This window comes from Zonotrichia albicollis, chromosome 4, assembly GCF_047830755.1.
Source record: "Zonotrichia albicollis isolate bZonAlb1 chromosome 4, bZonAlb1.hap1, whole genome shotgun sequence".
NCBI lineage: Eukaryota > Metazoa > Chordata > Aves > Passeriformes > Passerellidae > Zonotrichia > Zonotrichia albicollis.
Window position 1 is genome coordinate 16,554,138 of NC_133822.1, and position 21,722 is coordinate 16,575,859.

The following is a 21,722-nucleotide window of genomic DNA, read 5'->3' on the forward strand; positions in this document are numbered from 1 at the left end:
GGCAGACAGTGAAGGCACAGTTGTGGTTAAACACGACATACAGTTAATTGGTACACAATTTACTTTGGGAGAATGTGTTGCAATGGACAGGTGAAACATACAGATCTCCCTGCGGTGACAGTGACAGGACCCGAGGGAGTGGCCTGAAGCTCGGTTGGATATCAGGAGAAGGTTTTTCCCTCAGAGGGTGGTTGGGCACTGGAGCAGCTCCCCAGGGCAGCGGGCACAGCACAGCCTGTCAGAGCTCAAGAAATGTTTAGACAATGGTCTCAGGGACACGGTGTGACTTTTGGGGTGTCCTGAGCAGGGCCAGCAGTCGGATTCTGTGATATTTGTGGGTCCCTTCCCCATTCCGGCACCTTCCATCGCCACCGACCGCTTCTGAGGGCAGGGGCGGGGGCGGGGCCTGGGGATGGGGCGTGGCCATGAGGGGGCGTGGCCTCTGGCGGCGCTCCTGACGTCCGGCACAGACAATGGGCGACGCGGCCCCGCGGAACCGGAAGCGAATGGCTTGGATTTCGTCGCACATTCCTCCGCGGCGGAAGTGGCGGTGACCCCGCCCTCCCCGTTCCCGGTCCCTCCTACCCCGGCGCAGTGCCCTGAGGGGCGGCGGACGGGTCGTATTTGCGCTGGAATCTGTCTCGGGGGCGTCCTCGGGAGCGGCGAGCGCGGAAGCCACCTCTCCAGAATTAGCGCGGCGGAGGGACTACTTTTTGGATCGGAAGGCAACATGCCAAAACTTCCGGGGAGGGCTTAGAAAGACGCGTCACTTCCGGCGGGCCGGGACGCGAGGAGCGGGGCTCGGGCGGGGGCAGCGGTCCCGGCTGGGACGGTGCCAGCGGCTCTCGGCAGCACATCCCGCCGCCCCGCCCGGCAGCGCCGCCGGGGGATGCGCCTCGCTCCCCGGCCCAGCCCCTGAGCCCCCCGGCCGTCCCTCTCCGCCCTGCGCTCCCGGCGGCGGCGGCGCCCCCCTCCCCCTGCGGCCATGGCGGGGGGCGGCGGGTTGCGCTACGCGGCTGAGTTCGTGCCGCCGCCCGAGTGCCCCGTGTTCGAGCCCAGCTGGGAGGAGTTCAGCGACCCGCTCGGCTTCATCGGCCGCATCCGCGGCCTGGCCGAAAAAACCGGCATCTGCAAGATCCGGCCCCCCAAGGTACCGTCCGCCCGTGGGGCTGAGAGCGGCCGGGCCTCGGTGGCCGGGCCTGGGGCGTGAGGGGCCGGGCAGGCTCCGCGCTCGCTCGGGGTTTCGTGTGCCGCTCTCCGTAGGCCGCGGTGTCCGTGCCGGGCACGCCGAGGAACCTGTAGAATCTTTGACCTCCGAGCGGGGCTTTGTAGAGGCTGCTCTGAGCAGCTGGGAAGCGAATAGTGAGTGCACGGCCGTGCCCGGGACTTGGTGCTATTTTTACTTCCACAACGCCAGCAGTCGGCTTGGGCGAGCTGGGAAGGCTTTGGAGGTGAAATCGGGCGTTTGCTGCGGGCGGGGAAGAGAGAGAAGGAAGGGTATTTGTTCGTTGTGTATCATTATTCATAAATATGATTTTTAGATTGTTAGGAGGAGGCCAGCCCGTTCGTGTACGGGTGTTGTTTGTGCGCAGCTCTCAGGAGGCAGCAGCTCAATCTCCCCGACGGCTTGGTGCTTCCTTAGGCTCACCTGCCCATCAGGCAGCCTGGCAAAAGGCACTTAGATCGTTAAATTGTTAAAGTACAAATAAACTTCAAATGGAGCTGAAAGCAGTGAGAGAGGTAAAAACCTGCAAAGACAGCGTGTAGCTGAGAGCAGTGTGGGTACGGGGGCTGCTGATTGGGTTTCACGGCTCTCTCCTGACCTGTTTTGGTTCCCGGAATGCGTTCAGTCGCTTCAATGACACGGTGAAAGCCTGACCTCCAAGGGGCTGCCCTTTCTAAAATAAGCTTAGGTTGGGAAGCCACAAGGAGCAGATCCAGGTCCTGTTCATTGAGGATAAGTGGAACTTTGCTGGCTCTTGGATGCATTGGTGTTCCTCTGGGGCTGCTGAGCTGCTTGCCCTGCAGGGTTTCACACGTGTCTGGTTGATTTGCCACCTGCAATAATTGCTTAATCACACATTTCATACCACCCTGAGTGATTAATTGCTTGTTTCCTGTTAGTAGAAGTTGTAAATATTTAAGGTTGTGCTCGAGGCCTTTATGTGCTGCAGTAGATTGTGTGGCTTGGCCACCTGTAATGGCGTAGTGTAGTCACTGCTAGGTAGATGTGCTGTGGCTGAAGCTTTGGTAAAATGTGCTAAAAAGCTGAATTTGTAAAAAATTCTTTTTAAAAAACTTGTTTTATGTTGTACCACGGTTCTGTGAGATGGGGCTGGGAGTCACTTGTGGTTGCACCGACCCCTGACCGTGCAGATAAAGTCATTATTTAAGGCTCAATTCCTGTTAAAGAATTGGGCTCCTGACTGGTGATCTTGTCTTTTTTGAAGTGACTGTGGACAAGCAGAAAACCATTAGATGTGTTATGATGTGCCTGATTTAGTCTTTTTTGCTGTTGACACTGAGGATTTTCCAGCATGCAGGATATATGGATTCTTTATTTAAAATAAATAAACAACCAACCAGCTACAGAGTGTATTTTGTGTTTAAGCTTAGCATGAGGTAATGCATACTGAGATGCTTTCAACCTTATTTTCTTTGACATTTTTGAATCTGTGAGGATCTTTCTTCAGACTAAAATATGGTGGGAGGAACATTGTTGTATAAGCACAAAAATGTCTTAAAATTGGAAAATGATATCACCAGTTGTTCTTAGAAGCTAATTTACTATTGGAAGCTTGTTTACTCAGGCATTATGAGGGTGTTTGGTTTTGTGCATTTTGCAGAGAAGTTTCTGGAAGCAGTAAAATGTGTTTCTGTCTCTGTTTAGGACTGGCAGCCTCCATTTGCATGTGAAGTGCAAAGTTTTCGTTTCACTCCACGAATTCAGCGCCTGAATGAACTGGAGGTGAGCTTTTCCACTGTTGATAGAATTTTGTGTTTGCTCTGAAAGAATAAGGTATCCCTGCTTGAGATTTGCAGGTTTCTGGAGGGGGGACACTTTAGAAGCCCATAGATGATATTAATGTTTATATTTGGCAATGGCAGAGTTTGTATAAAATAACTCTCCCTTGCTTTGAGAAAAATTTGGTTTTTATTTTATTACCCAAAATAACCACAGGAGTTTTTCACATTCACCTGGTGGTGTCTAGAATGAATTCCAAATATCATGTGTGTAGTAAGAGCAGCCAGTGTCTAGCCTTCAGAGCTCCACAGGCAATTTTTTCCTCTTAAAATATTTCCTGCTGCTCTGATGCCTCTGGTTACCTCATGCTGTCGTAATAATGCCTTTTAAGCCTTAAAATTATTTTTATTGGCTTATTATAGCTGCTTAATTTTATGATTTAAAACCTTATGTGAGCTGTCTTGAAAGCAGTATGACCTTCATTCTGTCCTGGTTTTCCTTTTCTCTGCACCATTTCTCAAAGCCTTGCTTTGTTCACATAGCAAAATGTCATTTGGCTTGTAAATGGGGCTCCTTATGGAAAGTGATTTGGGTGCTGCAGAGAACAGGCCCTTTGTGTGGATAAGGCATATATAAAAAATAGCAATACATAAAAACTGGTATATATAAAAACTGTTGGTATTTCCTCTCTTCTCTACCAATAATTGTTCTGTTCACACCACCACTGTGTTGAGTCTTAACTTCTTTTTGCCAGGGTTGGGATTAAATAAATGCATGGATGGTATTTCTTGTTTGGACTGAGATGTTTGTTAGTTTCTGTCTGTTACAGTCTCACAAGCCATCAGTTCTACAGCATTTCACTCTAACAAACTAAAAAAATGGAGCCTTATCTTTCCACAAGGCCTTTTAATCTCTAATTAAGAAATGACACTTAATTATTTTTACTTTTAACCTAATAACCAACCACCCCTGGCCTGTAATGCAGCATTTTTATCTGATTACACAAAACCACCCAAACCCATGAAGAAGAAGGTGAAGAAGGACCAGCCTCCACCCTAAAACCTCTTTTTTTTTTATATTACTGTATTCTAAAACTTGAAACTCTAAGTTTTGTACCATGTGGTACTACACACTTTTATTCAAACTACACACCCATAATCTTAGTTTTGTCCTTTTATTTTGGAACCCTTCTCCACAGCCTCAAGTCAAATGCAGTGTTCTCTTGGGGGTCACAATTAATAATTGTTCCTGTGTTTCTCCCTGGAATGCTGATTATTTCATAAGCATGCATTTTGCTTTCAGACCAAGAAATTTGGTAGGAATTTAACTTATAGTGTCTTAAATGCAGAGAGAAAAGCATATGTAATTTTCTTTTTGTAAAGACTTTCTTTTCAACAATATTTCTATTTTTAGGCTTTTTTTACCTGACAAAGCAATACCTCCCCTGCCAGGTTGCATGTTGAAAATGGAAACACTATAAAAACTTGTTTTCTCTCAGGACTGTAAGATTTTGTCACATTTGGTTTTGAACATACATGATTGTCTACCTTTGCTGATTCCAGGCAATGACAAGAGTGAAACTGGACTTCTTGGATCAATTAGCAAAATTTTGGGAACTCCAAGGATCCAATTTAAAAATCCCTGTGGTTGAGAGAAAAATACTGGATCTGTATGGTTTGAGCAAGGTAAGTATTTGTAGGCCTTAGGCAGACAGGGATTTCAGTTTTCAGTCCAGCTCAAGAAGCCAGACAAGAGGAAGGGCTTGTGTTACAGTGCTAATCTCATTAATCCAGAGATTAAATAACTGGGAAAATACAGTGAAAAAACAATTTCTAATGGAACTGTTTATGGCAAACACATTTAACTAGTAACCTTTGGCTGGATTGGTTGGATTCCATACAGCAGGTATTTATTACCTTGTATAGCCTGAATGTCCTGATGTCAGCTGGTCTCTTGATTTTCAGTTCTCCATTTTTACATGTGCTGGAGCTGCAGGAGTTTGAGCTGTTTTTGGGAAGGCAACAGAATGCCTGTGTGCATTTCAGCTCTGACCAACAATTGTCATGAATTGTTGCAGTTTCTCCTTCCCACCAGAGGTTTTTATAAACATCTCTTTGAAAATATATAATGTCATCTCCAGGAATACTTAACTTTAATTTCCAAAACAGACTTGGCTTAAAGCTGGCTAGAAATGAATATTTCCATAGTTATGTTTGGTGAACACATCAAACTTCTTTCAAAGTTTATGCACAAGTCTCTGTTGGAATTTGGTTTTGCACTGGCAAAATAAATGTATCATTATAGGCTTATAATAAATAAGTCTATAATGCTAATAAATATAAATAGGTAGATTTCTTCTTGCAGGGAAAAGACCGAAGTTCTGGTAGTTCTAGTGCTTCTAGGTTAGAGCATCAGTTTCCATTCCCCATCAAGATTTGTTTCTCTTAGGTAAGTAAAAATGCAAATGAGTATATTTTCCTTTTGAAAAAGTCAAGTGTTTTGGAAAGTCTGGAAGGGCTGATAAAATGTCTTCCTGTATTTTTTTTCTTTTTGTGTCTGTGGTGGCTTACTGGGATATGCAGAATATCAGAGAGGTACTGGTGAATATCTGGGTCACTGTAGTGAGCTGGGACATTGCAATTGGCTGTAGATTTGCAGCTCTGAGTTGGTTTGGTTCGTTACTGGCTTCTTAAGCTGTTGTTCATGCATAGATAATTTTAGAAAACAAGTTTTCCTGGAAATTTTCAAGATAAGTTGAAATTTAGGACAGGTTTCATTTTAAAAGGTTTTTCTAAAGCTTTTCTGTAAATTCTGAAAAATAATGATCAATAATATTGTTTTATTTAAGTGTAACTCTGTGTGATTATAGGAGAAAGCAGAATTAATGAATTTGCTTGTCACTGTCACAGTTAGACTTCTCATTTTACCTCAGCCTCACAAGCAAACCATAAATTTCACTCCAGTAATAAAATGTTTTTGCCTTGAGGTTTCTAACATTAAGCTTGAAATTTCATCTTCATGTGTAAAGAAATGCAATGCAAAACTACACTGCTGTAAAAATGATGCTAGTTTTACAATATTATAAATGGAATTATAATCCATTTGTGTTTTAACTTGTTTGGCAGTGAAATGAAAAGGAATGGAGGCAGTGGAAATGTGCCCTGTGTGTCGGAGGAAGCAACTCATATGCTGTTACATTGCTTGCAGACAAATGGTGTTGTTTTTAATTGTATATCCATAGAGATGTGAGCAGTGATAGTTCTGTGTGTGAATTACTGGTCTCAAACCAATTGAAGCCATGTGTAATAACTGGACTGAGTAGGAAGGTAGATTTACTTTTCCCTCTTTTTATAGTAGTCTCTCTTGCCTTCAGGGTTTTGTGAGAGTTCTGAGCTCCAAGACTCCCTTCTGCCTGGGGTCTGTTAAAATGGGCTTTATTGCTGGCCAGGCTTGTGTTTTACAGCAGAGCAGGAGTCTGGTGAGGGTTAACTGTTCAGTGTGTTCTTGTGGTAGGTTTTGTATCTTTTCCAGCACACCTTAAACCTTAACTGCTGGAGTCCTTCTGTCACAGACAGTGTGCAGTTTACATTTGCTAATAAATTAAAAATAAATTAAAATCCATAAATATATGAAGCAGTAAGAACAAGTAAGTTATAACTTAAATTTGTTATTAAAGGACTAGTCTTTCAAGAAACAAAAGCTAATTTCAGGATTCTGTCACTTTTCATGCAACCTTTTAACCTTTGATAGGTTTAATTGATTCTTGCTTTACACAAACTGGTGAGAGCAGCTCAAAACCCTGAACTTTTTATTTATTTCAGATTGTTGCCAACAAAGGAGGCTTTGAAGTAGTGACCAAAGAGAAGAAATGGTCTAAAGTGGCGAGCAGGCTTGGCTACCTGCCAGGGAAGGGCACGGGCTCCTTGCTCAAGTCTCACTACGAACGGATCCTGTATCCCTACGAGCTCTTCCAGTCCGGGGTCAGCCTCATGGTGAGATGCTCGTCTTCCATGCTGTGAGCAGGGTACCAAAGGCACACAGAGTGCTCTGTTACTCCATGTCACACTGGGACATGGGGTCAGTGCTGTGAGGAGCTCCAGCTGTGCTACAACCACCCTCAGAATTATCTGTGACAGGCCAGAAGTTGTGACATGACCTTGTGTAGTTATTTTCTGGTATTTCTTTATAGGACTGAAGCCAGCCATGTTGGGAAGGAAAGCAAGGCAAAATATGATATGCTGAAGTGGAAATGTTTATTTTTATCTTTTTAACCTGCTAGCTGGGATTCAGTTTTCTTATTTGAAGGGTGAATGAATTAATTGGCCTCTTTTCCAAATGGCCTGTGTGACTTCACTCATCCCGTTTCTTAGCACACAGAATGATTCATAGGCTGTGGGATGATTAGCACTGCCTGACCAACAGTGTCCTGTGCTCTGCTCCTCTAGGGCATCCAAAAGCCTAACTTGGATCTTAAGGAAAAAGTGGAGGCTGAGGACCTCAGTTCAGATGCCCAAGCTTCCCCAAAGCAGGCTTCAAGGATGAATGTTATGCTGAAGAGAACCAGGCGTGTCAAATCCCAGGTATTCCTGTTGCTCAGCTCTTATTTCTCCCACCAGTGCAGCAGCCTTTGGCAACCTGCTCAGAAGCACCACTGGGAAGCAGTCTTCATTTAACTAAAATCCAGAGAAGTAACTCAGTTTGTAACTGAGAACTGGTTTGATACAGCATATGCACTGTTTGTGTCAAAACTTCTAAAAGTTGCTTTTTGTTTACTCACAAGTGGCCTAAGTACCTTGGTAATCAATGTATCTGTGAAAACAAGACAGAGAGCTGTTTGTGAGTTGATGTTAAAGCTTCTGCTTGTACAAAGTTCTAGAACTTTTAAAAACCTTTTTAAAATATGCCTTTGAAGATATAAATACAAATACATGTAAGTAATGGTTAATTGTGGAATTGCATGTGGGACTGCAAGCTGGGCAGGCAGTTCTGAAGAACTGAAACAGATGTGTGAGGAGATGATCAGTGATGGCTGCAACTATATAGGAGCTCTACAATTTTTCTGCTGAATTACTGGTGTTATAGGAATTTCTGGGATTCTAGTAGGTGATATTAACTCCTGAGAAAATCTGAGGTCAGACTGAATCACCACCACTTCAAATTGCTGTCTTACTGAAAATAGTTGTGGGGTATTGCCCTGAGGGCTCTGTTGCACTATTTAAATCAGGCCTTCCCCTTCTGACAGAGATGCTCCTTGCAGGCAGCATCCTGAGGCTTTTCTCATGGAGTCTGCGGGCTCATCAGCAGAGCGTGGGTGAAAGCTGGATTTATATGCAACCAACTTCCTACTTGCTTCTTCCTATTCTAGACTTAGCTCCAGCACCACAAGGTTTTTTCCAAATGCTCTTTAACTGCTTTTTTTGCTACAATGCACCTTTCTTGTCACAGAGGTGTTTGAGTATCCTTTATATTTTTTTTGCCTCCTTCTCTGATGTTTTCCTTTATAATTTTTTGCCTTTTTTTCTGTATTTTCTTTTTTTAGTTTGTTTTCTCAGCTTGCTAAAGCTGACCTGAAGTTATTTTTCATAGCCATATAGCAGTGCATTACACAAGCAATCCCAGGCTTGTTGATCTTCCCAGATCTCTCAAACAAAATATTGGTTGTGAGCTACCCAGAAAATCTGGGAGTGCTGCAGAAATGTCAGCAGTCGTTTGCTATGTGGAATTCTTCTTTGGATTTGAATGCATCTTATGGTGAAATGCCAGTATGGCCTTTTTCACACACATGGTGTAAAAGTGTCACTGTTTTATCAAACTTCTATGGGATCTTTTTTCCTGCTGATTTCAGTAGAATAATGGAAGTTGTCATTTCTCCATGTTGCAAAGATGATTCTTTGGTGATTCTGGCACTGTAAAGATGTTTCACTTTATTTGAAGGGCCTGCAATTCAGAAGTAAGAGATCCTTTTATTTAGATAATCTGCAAAAAAAAAAAAAATTAAATACCTTTTATTAGGCATGTAGCCATGTTATCTTTTAAGCATTACAGTTACTAAAATGACTGAAGTGAGTTCTTTAATACAGAAAAATCTCATCCTACTTGCACATTCAGAAGTAGGTTTTGGCTGTGTTGGAAGCTGTGTATAACTATGTTAAGTCATCCCTGGAGCAGCATTTAGAGCCAGATTTTTCCTCAGTATCCAGAAAGGCTAGCAGTGTAAAATAAATACGTGAGAACATGGAGACATTGTTCCAAATTTCAGTGCACCTTTTTATTGCAGACAGGACTCTGTTTATTGTCTGAAATGCATACCTGGAATTGGACCAGAGGTTGTCTAAACAATCTTTAGAGAGCCAGTAATATGCAAGTAATGTAAAAACCTACTAAATAAATGTCATTGTGCTCTAGCTGAAACATCTGAATGATTTGTGTGTGGTGTGCCAAGTAGTCCAGTGCCTGCTTAGTGAGCATGGATAATTCCACAGACCTCTGCAGATCCTCAGATCTTTTCCAAGGGCTCAAAGTAGTTTCCAAAGATCCTCTGCATCTTCTTGCAGATAACTTACCTTAGAATGGGCAATTAATAAGGAATTATAAATACAGTATTCAGAAATTGCTGAAATAGAGAAACATGCTCAGCAGTAGAAGGGGGTGAGAGACTTTGAAAAAGCAAATTTCAGGATTTTTCAAGAACATAAAAAATGAAAGAAAATAGGGAATGGATGTCCTCCTCTGTGAAGCATAGCTTGAGAATCTTTAGATACTATAAGCAAATTTCAGTTATAAACATTGTCTCTGAATAGGAAGGGAATAATTAGATGGTGAGCAGTTATGTTCAAAAAATGAACTTAATGCTTTATTCTGTTTTCTCTGAAGAAAGCTTTCACAAATAAAAGCTGAGTTCCTAAAGGCTTGTAAAGAAAATGACAATAAAAAGTAAATTAATTCAGATTAGGAAAAGACAATATCCTTAAGGAAAGCTTAAATTTAGGAGAGTACTTTCTTAGAAAAGGATAATAGTATCTTCATAGATGATCTGTTGGGGTGTATTTCAGCTGACAAGGGATTTGTCTAATGAGGCTATGTCATGGTGATTTCTGGTGAAGAATTGCAGTACTGGAACAAAAAGTGCTGTTTTCTCCAAGGGTATTAACTTCATGTCCAGAGAATTTTCTTCAAAACAATTCTGTAATAAATCTGCTTTCAGGTTTCTTTATGATTGCAGAATAACACAGTAAAATAAGCTTCAAGTTTTTTTTTTTGCTTGAAAGATTTCTTTCCATGTCAATAACTATGAAACAAAAGAACTCTGGGAGATGCTGACAAATGCCCCAAAGATGTAAATATTTTGGTTACTGGTTGTAACTGTTGTACATTGGGGGTGGAGGAGGGGGGTTGCCAATGTTTCAGAATTGATGAGGGGTGAGACAAGAGAGCAGTGAGTGAATCCAGGGTAGCTGGATTGTGTTATTAGGCTTGGCCCATATGCAAGAAAAACCCTTGGGTTGTACTTTCAGTTGAGAAAGTAAAAGACACAGTCTGTATCCTGCAGGACAAAGAGGAGATGAGAGCAGAATCTCAACTTAATCAAGTTCATTTCACTTGTGTAGAGAGACAATAATGCAAAAGTGAGCTGGAGTTGTGTTGTTAGCAGTGAGAGAATGGCAAGGATTGCTGCTGCTTCCATGCACTCACACTTGTGAGTTTGGTTTGTTTTACAGTCTTAAAGGACACAGTAGAAAATGCTCAGTGGGGCTTCTGAATACTTTTGATATTTACCCCTTTAAGTATCAATACCTGGTCAGTGTTCATGAGGTTACATGGGAATCTGATTTTTAAAAAACATTTATCTTCCAATATGCAAACTGTTCTTTTTCAAAACTCTGGAGCTCTTCAAACATGAATGGATTTCATCCACTAAGGTTTAGTGGTATCCAAGTAAATCTGAGCTGAGGAGTTATGAAAATATATTTATGAAAATATATTTAGGTAATGAATTTTTAAACTGAGCTGTAAAACTTCCTTGCTGCATGTTAATGCTTTGCTTTTATTAAATATGACAATAAAGTTGTTTTTCATATCTTATTGAGAAAACTATCTTTGGTTACAGTAGTAGGAGAAATTGAGGGGATTGTGTCTGTGGACATAATTGAGGAAATTGTCTGTGCTGAAATATGTGGGTTGATTCTGTCAGGTTCCATTAGCTGAGGGAATGGTTGAGTTGTTGATGAATTTCAAATGGAAAATGAGGAGCTAGGAAGTCTCTGGTGTGTTTCCTTATGGTTTGTTAGCCAAAAAGTGGGGAATTGGTGAGGAAAAATTTGCATGGTTGCACAGTGGGCTTACAGAGTTGGTCACATATAAAGTGCAAATAATTTAATAGCAACATATAAATGTGCAAAATAAGAATGAGCAGTAATTAGTTTGGAAAGATGCCTGTTAGCATGATGCATACCCAGTTCAGTGGGAACAGGGACTGTAAATATCACTAAAAATTCCTTAGAGTAATAATGCATAGCAAACTATATCTTCAAATGTCTTCTGGAAACAAGAACAACAACTGATTAAGGCAGAAGAATCATATTTTTTAATGTTTATTGCCAATGTATTAGAACTTATGTTAAACACCATTTTGGAAGATATTTTTTGGGGTTTTTTAAAATAATTGATTAAAGACTTTGAAGGCATGTCACCCCAAGGGACAAGCATGAGATATCAGGCCATAACTTTGAAAAATAACAGATGAAGTATCATCAGGAAGCTGACTGAAGAATAACTTCTTTAAAATTACATGCCCACCTTCAAAATTGATAGTCTTGCTGAGATCTTTTAAGATCAGTGAATTTCAGGAGGAAGTTTTTGAACAGTGAGAATTTAGTGGCCTTCTATACCACATCAGAGAGATTTTTTCAAAGTATAAGGAGGCAGCATAAAGAAAAATGCCAAGGTAATTGTGTTGCAGATAAAAGCAGAATATTTTCTTCTTTTTGTTGTTAGATTAGTGCTATTGATGTGAGAAAATGAGGTAGGTCAGTAATGGGAAACAGAAAGAAGTTCATTAGAGCAGAACACTGCAGTAAACATGGCTGGCAGGGGCATGGAGCTGTCCCCAGATGGGTCCTTTTACTTCTGATCTTGAGCTTGCAACATGAGTAGCTGTGATCTGAATTGTACTCACAACATTTCATCATAAATCAGCCCAGAAGCAGCCAAGCTTAAGGAAGTTGGTTGGAACTCATTAGTGTCCTGTGGATGTATCTATCAGGGAAGCAGATAAGGAAATCCTGTTGAAACTGCATTAAAATCCAGGCACTTGACTGAATTATAGTGATTTTGGAAAAAGTTGCTCTGGCAGTCTTACTATTTTTTGCAAAATGTCAAACCTAGTTCTTTTTTTTGGTGTAGAGGTCACTTATAGTTGATTTAGAATATTAGATGGGAAATAATTCGGGAATTTGGGACAAAAGTTCTCTCTCTTACTCCATTTGCATATGTTCATTGCCTTTAGGAACAGATGATCATATCTTTTCAGGCCTGCTTCTTTTGATGAGCACATATTCTGGGAGAGTGGAACACAAACAAATTGTGAAGAAACCTGGAGGGGAAATATTGGTGGTTTGTGCTGATGTGGTCTTGTATTTATTTTTAGGCAGAGGCTGGAGAAATGAGTAGAAACACCGAACTAAAGAAGCTGCAGATCTTTGGAGCTGGACCCAAAATGATGGGACTGGCATTGGGAGCAAAGGATAAAGAGGGTAATTAAATCTTGGGCACTTAGCTTTCTGTGAGTTCTTTGCTTTCAGTGAGACTGTTAAATCTTCTTGAATGTCTCTAGAGACAGTGTTAAAAAGAAGGCAAATGAAAACTGGAAAAAGAAAGCTTAAGTATTCTAGGGTTTCATTCACCAGAGATTTACAGAGTGCTTCATATAACTTGGCAGAGTTTCAGCTCTTGATGTATTATATAGTAACAATAACAATTAAGCAGCTGTTCCATGAACTGAGTGACTGAAAGGGGAAGCAGGATTTAAAAGTACTGAAACTGATCCTGCCAGCCAAGTGCACAACTTAGGTGTTTAATTCACTCTTTTTCATGAGGCCATGGGGATCACCTGTGAGGATAAACAAAAGACGTTTTTCCTAATCCCTGTTGATTTTAGATTGGTCAGATATAACATGACAATTTGGCTTTCTTTGGACTGTGCAGTAGTTTCTGATCTGAACGGCAGGCTGGGTGTCTGTGGTGCTTTTACAAGTGAAGTCTATCTGGTGTCACATTAGTAACATTAAATTTTGTTTTCCCTGCAGATGAGGTGACGCGAAGGCGCAAGGGCACCAGGTCGGAGGCGTTTGGGATGCAGATGAGGCAGCGCAAAGGAACCCTCTCTGTCAACTTTGTAAGTCTGATGCCTTTGCTGGGATTTCTGATGGAAAGGACTTGGTTGATTTACTAAGATTTTTCTTTTTCCTCTGAAAGAACCCCCACCCCTCCAAACAGATGAATGAATGCATGCTGCAGCAGATGATGCTGTTATGGGAAGAAAGAAAAGTATTTTGGAAAACAGTCTGTGCTCAAGGCTTTTGTTTTCATCTTCTGGACAGGAAAGCTGTTGCAATATGAAGTTTGTTGCTGATCATACTTGAATGCCTTCAATAGTTCAGTTTTTCTTAGAGCTGCCCTTAGTAGAACAACTATAATACTGCTTCTTTTCCTTAGAAGAGATTCTGAGGTGCTCCACTACTTCAGGAGTTTGTGTTCAGCAATTCCACCTCTTGTGTCTTTCCTGTTTTGAATTTGAATAGGAAAAGTAAAACATTTAGTTCCCTGATGTTTGTCGATGGAAAGGCAATGTACAGTTGTTCTCAATGCCTTTCATAGAATGTGACTTCCTCCTTTTAAAGTGTCTGAACTTAACGTGTGTGTGCAGCCATGAATGAAGAGCTGTGCTTTTACTGTTTAAAGAATTAGACTCTTCACTCAGAATTCAGCTGTTCCTTTTTTTTTCTCATAGCCTGAGAAAAACACACTTACAAAAGTTTATCTGAAATTTCAACCATGGAAGGCCAAGGCAACCTAAAGACTAGTAATCACATTGTTATATGGGGCAGAAAAAGTGGGAGAATTTGAATATTTAAAAACCAGATCACTGTGCCATTGCAGATCAGTTAGGATTTGTGTGGCTTGAATTTTTTCAATTGTGCTACAGCTTCTGAGTATATGGCTTTCCTAGGCCAAGTGAATTTGATAATTTTAACTATGCTTTAATTGTAAAATACTTTGTCTAGTCTCTTAGGGTTTTTTTAGGGAGTGCTATTATTTACTTAGTCTTTTCATTTAACCTGTATTTATAAAAGAAAATTAAAATGCTATTACAACAGAACTGTTGTTTTGAAACTGTATTGCTGTAACTTTAATATCTTGAAATTCTGTGACTTAGTACTATTTGGTTCCACACTTTTTTTAATACTTGGACAAGGAAAGCAGTCCTAAACACACTGGTGATGCATTTACCTCATTTAACACTGGGCTGAAAAATATTGTGGTGCAATTTTGTGTATATTTCTCCATCATTTATTTATCCTTTTTAAAGTGCTAACTATGAAATGGATCTCATTTGGTGAATTGTTGCAGTAAGGTAGAAAAATCATAAAGAAAAGCTTCATAAAATCAAACCTTCTGTCCTGGAATCAGTGTCTGGCCTTGTCAGAGCTGGCATTTTGGAAGTTCCCATGTGAAAGCAATCCTGTTGTGAGCAATTTGTTAACATAATAATCTCTTTCTGGGTAAAAAAATAACCTGCACCTGCATAAACTGATTTTGCACCGCTAGATAGAAAAATGAAAATTATCTTTGACAAACAACTGTCCTTGCACATCGACACAGAGTTTGAGTGCCCAATCAATACAGAGTAACAGTTTGTTACTAACCAATAAAATTGTCAAGAAAACATACTAACCAATTGGAGTCCCACAAGAGGTTTATAGAACTGTATAAAAAGGAGTTATGTGAATAAAGAATGGCCTTTTTCCACCAGGAAGAAAATGGAATCCAGTGTGATGTACTTCCATTGTGAATTACTAACTGCAAGATAAAATACAGCTTTTGATATATGCACCTTTATTGATGCATATAATTATATATCATCACAGTGTTACACTTTTATCACATGGCTAGCAGGATTTTAGGTGGTTATGGTTGTGTCACAACCATATTGTGTCACACAATCCTTGTTGTGAATATCCATTGCAATGCAGTTTTTGTATTTGCCTCATGATCATGTATGCTAACATAGAGACTGCATATGTTAATGGGGATTTAGAGAGAAGAAGGTGTTACCAGTGAGAGGTAGCTAGTGAGGACCACAGCAAATTTAGGTTGGCCATTTTCATGCATTGCTAAATTTTGGAAAGAGAATATGAAAATGCTTGCTGAGGTACCCTCCCTTCACAAAAGCAGCTGGTTTGGTGCTTTGGCCTGACATAATGTTCCATGAGGGTGTGTGCATGCATTTTTTTTTTAAGGGGAAAATGATATGCTTCTGAGTAGAGCTGCATTATTTTTTAAAATAGTTTCTCCAGAAACCTGAGCAGTGTCCTAAAGAAGTATATTACTGCATAGCTGGGAGGTTGCATGCTTAACTAGGCCCCTGTAACTGGAGATGGGTTTGTCATTAACTATTTAATCCACCTGAGCCTAATCAGCTGGAGTGCACATGTTTTTGTGACATCTTGATTAAATGAACAGACCCCACCAAACACAGCCCCACCCCTTGTGGTGTCACTTTGAGCTGTGTGAAGGAAATGCACACAGCCTGAATTGCCAGGGGCTGGTGGAAGTAGGAGCAGAATTTGGAGTGGGTGTCATTCGTGAAGTTCATGCTGTTAGTAAAAATTTATACAAAAGGTAATTTTTTTTCAAAGACAATACAATACCCAGTTTTTTTAAATTTAGGTTGTTACACTTCTTCAGTATTATAGTAAATGCTTCTATTAATTCAAGTTCTTTGCACTGTACAGAAAGTGAGAGCAAAGAAAATATGAAGTCTCTTCATATGGTTGGTTTTCTCTCTGGCCCCAGAGAATGTCTCCCAGTCAGTGTTGTTCTTGTTGAGAGACTGTCTTGTACAACTTCCAAAAGCAGTTTGCTGTTCTGTTGGGATTAACACTTCTCTCTTATCATTTGGAATTTTTATTCTTTGCTTTGAAAAAAATGAGAAAGAAGTTGGTACTTTTACATGTGGTTTCCTTTGCTTCCTCGTGAATTTTTAGATTGAAATCTGTAGGTTTGTGAATTTTATGATCTCTTTTTCATTGCAAAGATAAAACTGTTGCAAGTGATGTGTGTATTTCTGAAATTTCTTTTTGAGATTTTCCTTAGCCATGCAGTCTTTGTAGAGATTTAGTTTAAATTGTTTTCCTAAGAGGGCTGAAGAGAGGGAGTTATAAAAACTGTAACTTACTGTTTTGCCTTAGAATAACATGAGTGAAATGCTGCTTGAGTTAGATAGCAGAAGATAGTCCAACTGAACTTTTATTTTGCAGCACCCAAAGTCCTCCTGCCCCCAGTGCTGCTTTGGGAATGAAATTAATCCTTCTTCTCAAAAACCAGGGTTGATGCTCATATATTGGACTTGAGGATATCATCCTTTGTTCCTTAGCTTAAGTAAAGCAGGCTCTGGGTGAGAAACTTCTTGTAACTTTTTTTTTTTTTTTCCCACCAGGTTGATCTCTATGTTTGCTTATTTTGTGGTAGAGGAAACAATGAGGATAAACTGCTGCTGTGTGATGGGTGTGATGACAGCTATCACACCTTCTGCCTGATTCCTCCTCTTCCTGATGTACCCAAGGGTGACTGGAGGTGTCCCAAGTGTGTTGCTGAGGTACAGTTCAAGAACTTCTGAAGCTTTGTATGTGTACTTGTGTACCTGGAAAGATGAGAAGAAGAACAATTCAGCAATCCATCCATGTAGAATGCATAGTTTGTTTTGGAATATTGCCAAGATGAGCCTTGAATTTTGGTTGATGAGCCATAAGGAGAGAGAAACATTCCTTCTAGATCTTGGGCATAGCCTTTGTTTGTGATGTGGCTTATATGACAGGTAAAAAATTGACCCTGGTACATTAAAAGCTGAAACTCAATTTGGTAATCTGGAAGTGTGAAATTAGGGGTGAGAAATAGGGTTATAATGGATGTTTCCACATAATGGTGACACAATTTGTAAACTATGAAGTAAATAAAGTATGAAATTTAGGCATAACATGGAGCTTTGAAAGACATTATGGCATTGTTCAGAATGGCCTGTAGCAGAAAGTGAAAAAAACTAATTTAAAGTTCTGTTACAGCTATTTTAGATTTGGTTTAGTCTAAAAAAGGAACTGCTCAGGCTCTGAAAGTGGAAACTGGTTGAATTTGATTACTCAAAAAAGAACTACCCAGTTCTAAGAGATTGATCAACAGACAGCAAGCATCACTTGACTGGTTTGATGTTTGACTTAAGGGAACAAATTTTGCAAGCTCAGAAAGTTGCTAGATGTAGGATTCAGAGGGAGAAGCTGACTGTTTGTAACTCTGTGATTACAAGAGTGGCTTTCACTCTTGGGGCCGTGTTGTTTCCAGAGCACACACATTTCTAGGCCCACTTCCCCCCATGCCCTTGTGCAGTGCTGGCTGTTCTGCTTCCTTCTGGTGCTGTTTGCAGTTGTGCAGCCACAGGAGCTGGAGCAGCTCCCTGCTCTGACCCTTCACTGAGAGCTGAGCTTGTCACATGAACTCAGCAAATGCTGCTTAAAGAAAGGTGGAAATTCATAGCTACAGGCAAGAGAAGAGATGAAACATTCCATTTGGGCTGCTGCTCACAGAGTGGATCAACCTACTTCTTCATTTTCTCTTAAGATGGAGCAATAAAGAATTAGGAAACTGCAGCAATCTAATATGGAGGTAATTTAGAGACTGTAGTAGTAAATGGAGTGGCTGCAACAGTTTAAGAATGTGGAAACTGAAGAAATTTCATTGTTGCTAGTAAAAACAGGAAGAGATGTTACCCAAGAAAAAACTGCAGGCAGGGACAAACCCAGCAAAGATAAGGTGTCATATAATTTTTTACTAGCAAATGATACAGAAAATATTTGAAAAGTTTTGCAAAGGCATGGGAAGTAAGAGGTAGGAGAAAACACATGACTGTAATGTGTACTGGAAAGCAAACAAGTAACAGCAAAAAGATGTTTGAAGTATTCACCAGTACTTTTACCCTCAGTTTACTTTAGATGTTAATTGTGCACAGATCAGTAATGTAATTTTACAGCGGGGTACTGGAACAGAAACTGGGAAGAATGGGCTAAGGGCTCTTCATATGTGTTTAGGTCAGCATTGTTTGAAGTGTTCACAGATGTTGGAGATTCTCTGTCTCAGGCTGCATTTGAGAACCACTTTGATACGTGTTGGGAATAGTCTAAGGATAGTTCCTCTGGGGAAAAAACCCCAAACTACTGATGAATTCCTTTCTAGCCCTGTTTGTTTGACTGAAAGCTGATTATTAGATATATTGAACACAAAGGTCATGTAAAACTGTCTTGTATATATAAACATGGTGTCAATTCCAAAGGAGCTGAGAAGGACACATTAAAAATGAGTTGGGGGAAGAGCTGAAATGTGCACCAGTATTTTTTCATTTTCAGGATGAATGGGGATAGAACAGGGAAAGACTTGGGAGATGTTCTGTCAGATGGGCCATGTCTGTTGTTGCCTGTGTTGTCCTGTTCTAATTTCCTGTTTCCTCTTCCCTGTTATAAATTTTCACTGTCAAATCTATTGATGATTTGCTGACTTGATAAGACTGAAACACCTGGGGGGTTTGTTCCTGTGCAGTTATTCTGCAGGTGCTTGATTCCAGTGTGTCTACAGACATGTCCTGTGGCTGTCTAAGCATCTTGTGCACAGTGTTGTCCTGTGGCTGCTGCAATGTAGCTTTGGAGAGGAAAGCAGAAGTGTGGAGCCCTGGGGTTCCAGGGTTAGATTCGCTTCTGTGCCATTAATTCTGCCCTGTTTCCGTTGTGGTGTCACTGCCTGGGCTGGAAAAGTCTCAAAGCTGGTAGCTCATTGTGCTGGGGAAGGACTCACATGGACACTGGGGCTTCTTGCTAAAAATGTAACTGTGTCAGAGCCTGCTGCAGGGAACAATATTTCTGTGTTCTGTCTCCTAGGAATGCAACAAACCCCGAGAGGCCTTTGGATTTGAACAAGCTGTCAGGGAATATACTCTCCAGAGCTTTGGTGAAATGGCTGATAACTTCAAGTCTGATTATTTCAACATGCCGGTCCATGTGAGTTTCAGCTTTTCTTGGGATTCCTTGTAAGGGAAAAAGAGAAGAGCTTTCAGTTGGTCTTGGATTTTTGCTAAGACATCTTAGCCTTGTTTAAAGAGGCACCATAAGCTTCAAACATGTAAACAAATTATTTAGCTTGCTTGCATCTGGTCTCATTTCAACTTCATTTCACCCTTTCCCTGCAATGGGCAGACAGCTTTTCTTGCTTTATAGGGTTTACTGTACTGGGCACACTCTAGTTCATGTTCTTGCCCTTTTTGATGAGCTGGACTGAGTATCTTGCTCATTTGGCATAGGGGCCCTTTTCCTGCCCTCCCTATGCCTTTTGGCTTGGTTGAGTTTGTCCAGAGGATAAATCTTTGTTTTTCTTCATCTTACAGTTTTTTTTTGTAGACAAATCAATAGACTGAATCTGTCTGATAATCACAGTGGGTTTGGGGTTTTTTTGGTTTTTTTGTTATGCATCTCAACAGCATTTTTCAAACTAGAATTTCTGCTTTGGCACGGTTCCACTGTCCTGTGGACTGCATTCAACCCCTAGGTCTTCCTCCTCTCATGGTTCTTTGGTAATTTATGGGCATTCTTGATGAAGCCTCTACCTTTTAAGGACTCCAGTTTATGAGACAACTTTGGGACATGGAACAAAGCTTATTTTAAGAATAAGCTTCATAAATGAATACATGTAAGAGTAATGATCAGTTATATGAAGATCAACCTCCTGAACACAGTTTTATATCTGAATTTCCTTACTGTTCAGAAATCCTGGTCATTATCCTCTAAAATAGTTCAAAATTTGCATGTTGATTTGTTCTCTTTGCTGCTTAATTTCTGCTGGCTGTCTCCTTTTTCCCCTGTTTTGCTGTATGTCTGGTGATTCCATCTTCTGTTTATTCCTTCTCTCTGAAACATTCCAGCCACTATGGAGGAATACAGACCAAAACTGGCTTTGAAGAGATGGAGAGCAGAGGGGGAGTGACCTTGGTGTATGAAAATTCATGGGGAGTTAATAGTGATTTATTGCTTGAATGATAATTTGTTATCTGCACATACCATAACCTCTCTTCTGCTTTCAGATGGTTCCCACTGAGCTGGTAGAAAAAGAATTCTGGAGATTAGTGAGCAGCATAGAGGAAGATGTTATTGTGGAGTATGGGGCTGATATCTCATCCAAGGACTTTGGGAGTGGCTTCCCAGTGAAGGATGGCCGGCGAAAGCTGATGCCAGAGGAGGAGGTGAGGAACAGCATGTGCAAACTGACCCCATTCTCTGCTCTGTGTAAGATCTCACATTTAGACTTTAGGTCAGAAATCATTGTGGGTTTTTCCATGAAGAAATTGTTTCAGGCTTTTACATTCCTTTTGAGCAGGGCATTAATCTGATATTTGAGGTTGTTTTACAGATCTGGTTGCTGCTAACCAAGGTCTGTTTCATGATTGAAGTCACACCTGTTTTCTATCACTTAATCTTAGCAGGCAAAGATGTGCAAGTTGTTGCAGTTGGTCTGAGTATGAGGAGACTCTTTAATAATATTTTTTCTTTCTTGTTCCAAACCTTTTCATTATAGAGTTAGTTACAGAAACAGAATTCTGTCCTCCTTAGGATGTTCTTAATGAGTGAAACAAACTAATTTGATTTAGCTTGTTTTTGTGTACATACTGTAATAAAGTAGATGTAGATACAGCATTCAATTGTAAGAAATTCTTTTAAGTTCATCTGGTAAGTGTATAACCTATTTTCCCTCAGACCTTACTGTTGCAAAGCAATTTTCTTGCTGCTTGTATGCTGAAATTCAGACAAAGTCAAGGTGTGGTTTCCTGATTACACAGCCCCAAATCAATTTATACTGCTCACTGGAAGATGTAATCCTGTTCACTATCATCTTCCACCTCTTCCTGCACCTTCCTGTGTGTACCTTTGTTGGCTATGCTGTGACTGTAGCTGCTTAGTGAGTCAGCACTGATACTTCTATTTGTATGAAGGTAGTAATTTAAAAAAAATGCTTAACCAGATCACTTAAGTCTTCTGACTCACTGCAATGTCTTTGTAATGTCAGAGCAGAGGAAGCAGCAGCAATGTTTGGCTGAGCTGAGGGTCTGGCCAGTCCTTTCAGCAGCTCTAGGATATATCAAAAATCTCAATCTGTGCTTACATCTTTTGTAAAAGTAGAAAGTAGATTAATGCTAAATCACAATAGTGGGCTTTTAAGGCTGTCTGGATTGCAGTTTTTTGAACAAATTGTGTGTATTTGAAAATAAAGGTGAGAGTGCTTAACAGGTAATGCTGTCCTCTCAGAAATGAGTGTGGAGGAATTTCTTCCTTTGAGAAAACTTTGTAAAATAATCTGTACAGGAGATCAGCATCAAGTGCAGCATGGTAAAATGGGTGTTTTAAAAAAAGCTGAAATAGTAACCTGAGATTCACTGTGTTGTGTACAATTT

General features: G+C 40.5%; 1 protein-coding gene across 2 annotated transcripts in view; it reads left to right on the forward strand.

The window, feature by feature from the left end:
• The first annotated feature begins 592 nt into the window (after window positions 1–592).
• The window catches only part of KDM5A (lysine demethylase 5A), a 49,219-nt gene continuing 28,089 nt past the window's right edge, over window positions 593–21,722 (forward strand). The window contains exons 1-10 of one of the 2 annotated variants that reach the window (XM_005482684.4): window positions 593–1,150; window positions 2,891–2,968; window positions 4,528–4,650; window positions 6,787–6,957; window positions 7,411–7,545; window positions 12,612–12,717; window positions 13,270–13,358; window positions 16,683–16,841; window positions 19,162–19,281; window positions 20,358–20,516. In XM_005482684.4, coding sequence (XP_005482741.2) covers window positions 986–1,150; window positions 2,891–2,968; window positions 4,528–4,650; window positions 6,787–6,957; window positions 7,411–7,545; window positions 12,612–12,717; window positions 13,270–13,358; window positions 16,683–16,841; window positions 19,162–19,281; window positions 20,358–20,516 — 1,305 coding nt within the window. In that variant the 5' untranslated portion in view covers window positions 593–985. The remainder of the gene's footprint in view (window positions 1,151–2,890; window positions 2,969–4,527; window positions 4,651–6,786; window positions 6,958–7,410; window positions 7,546–12,611; window positions 12,718–13,269; window positions 13,359–16,682; window positions 16,842–19,161; window positions 19,282–20,357; window positions 20,517–21,722) is intronic. The other variant, XM_005482683.4, reaches the window with a different exon arrangement.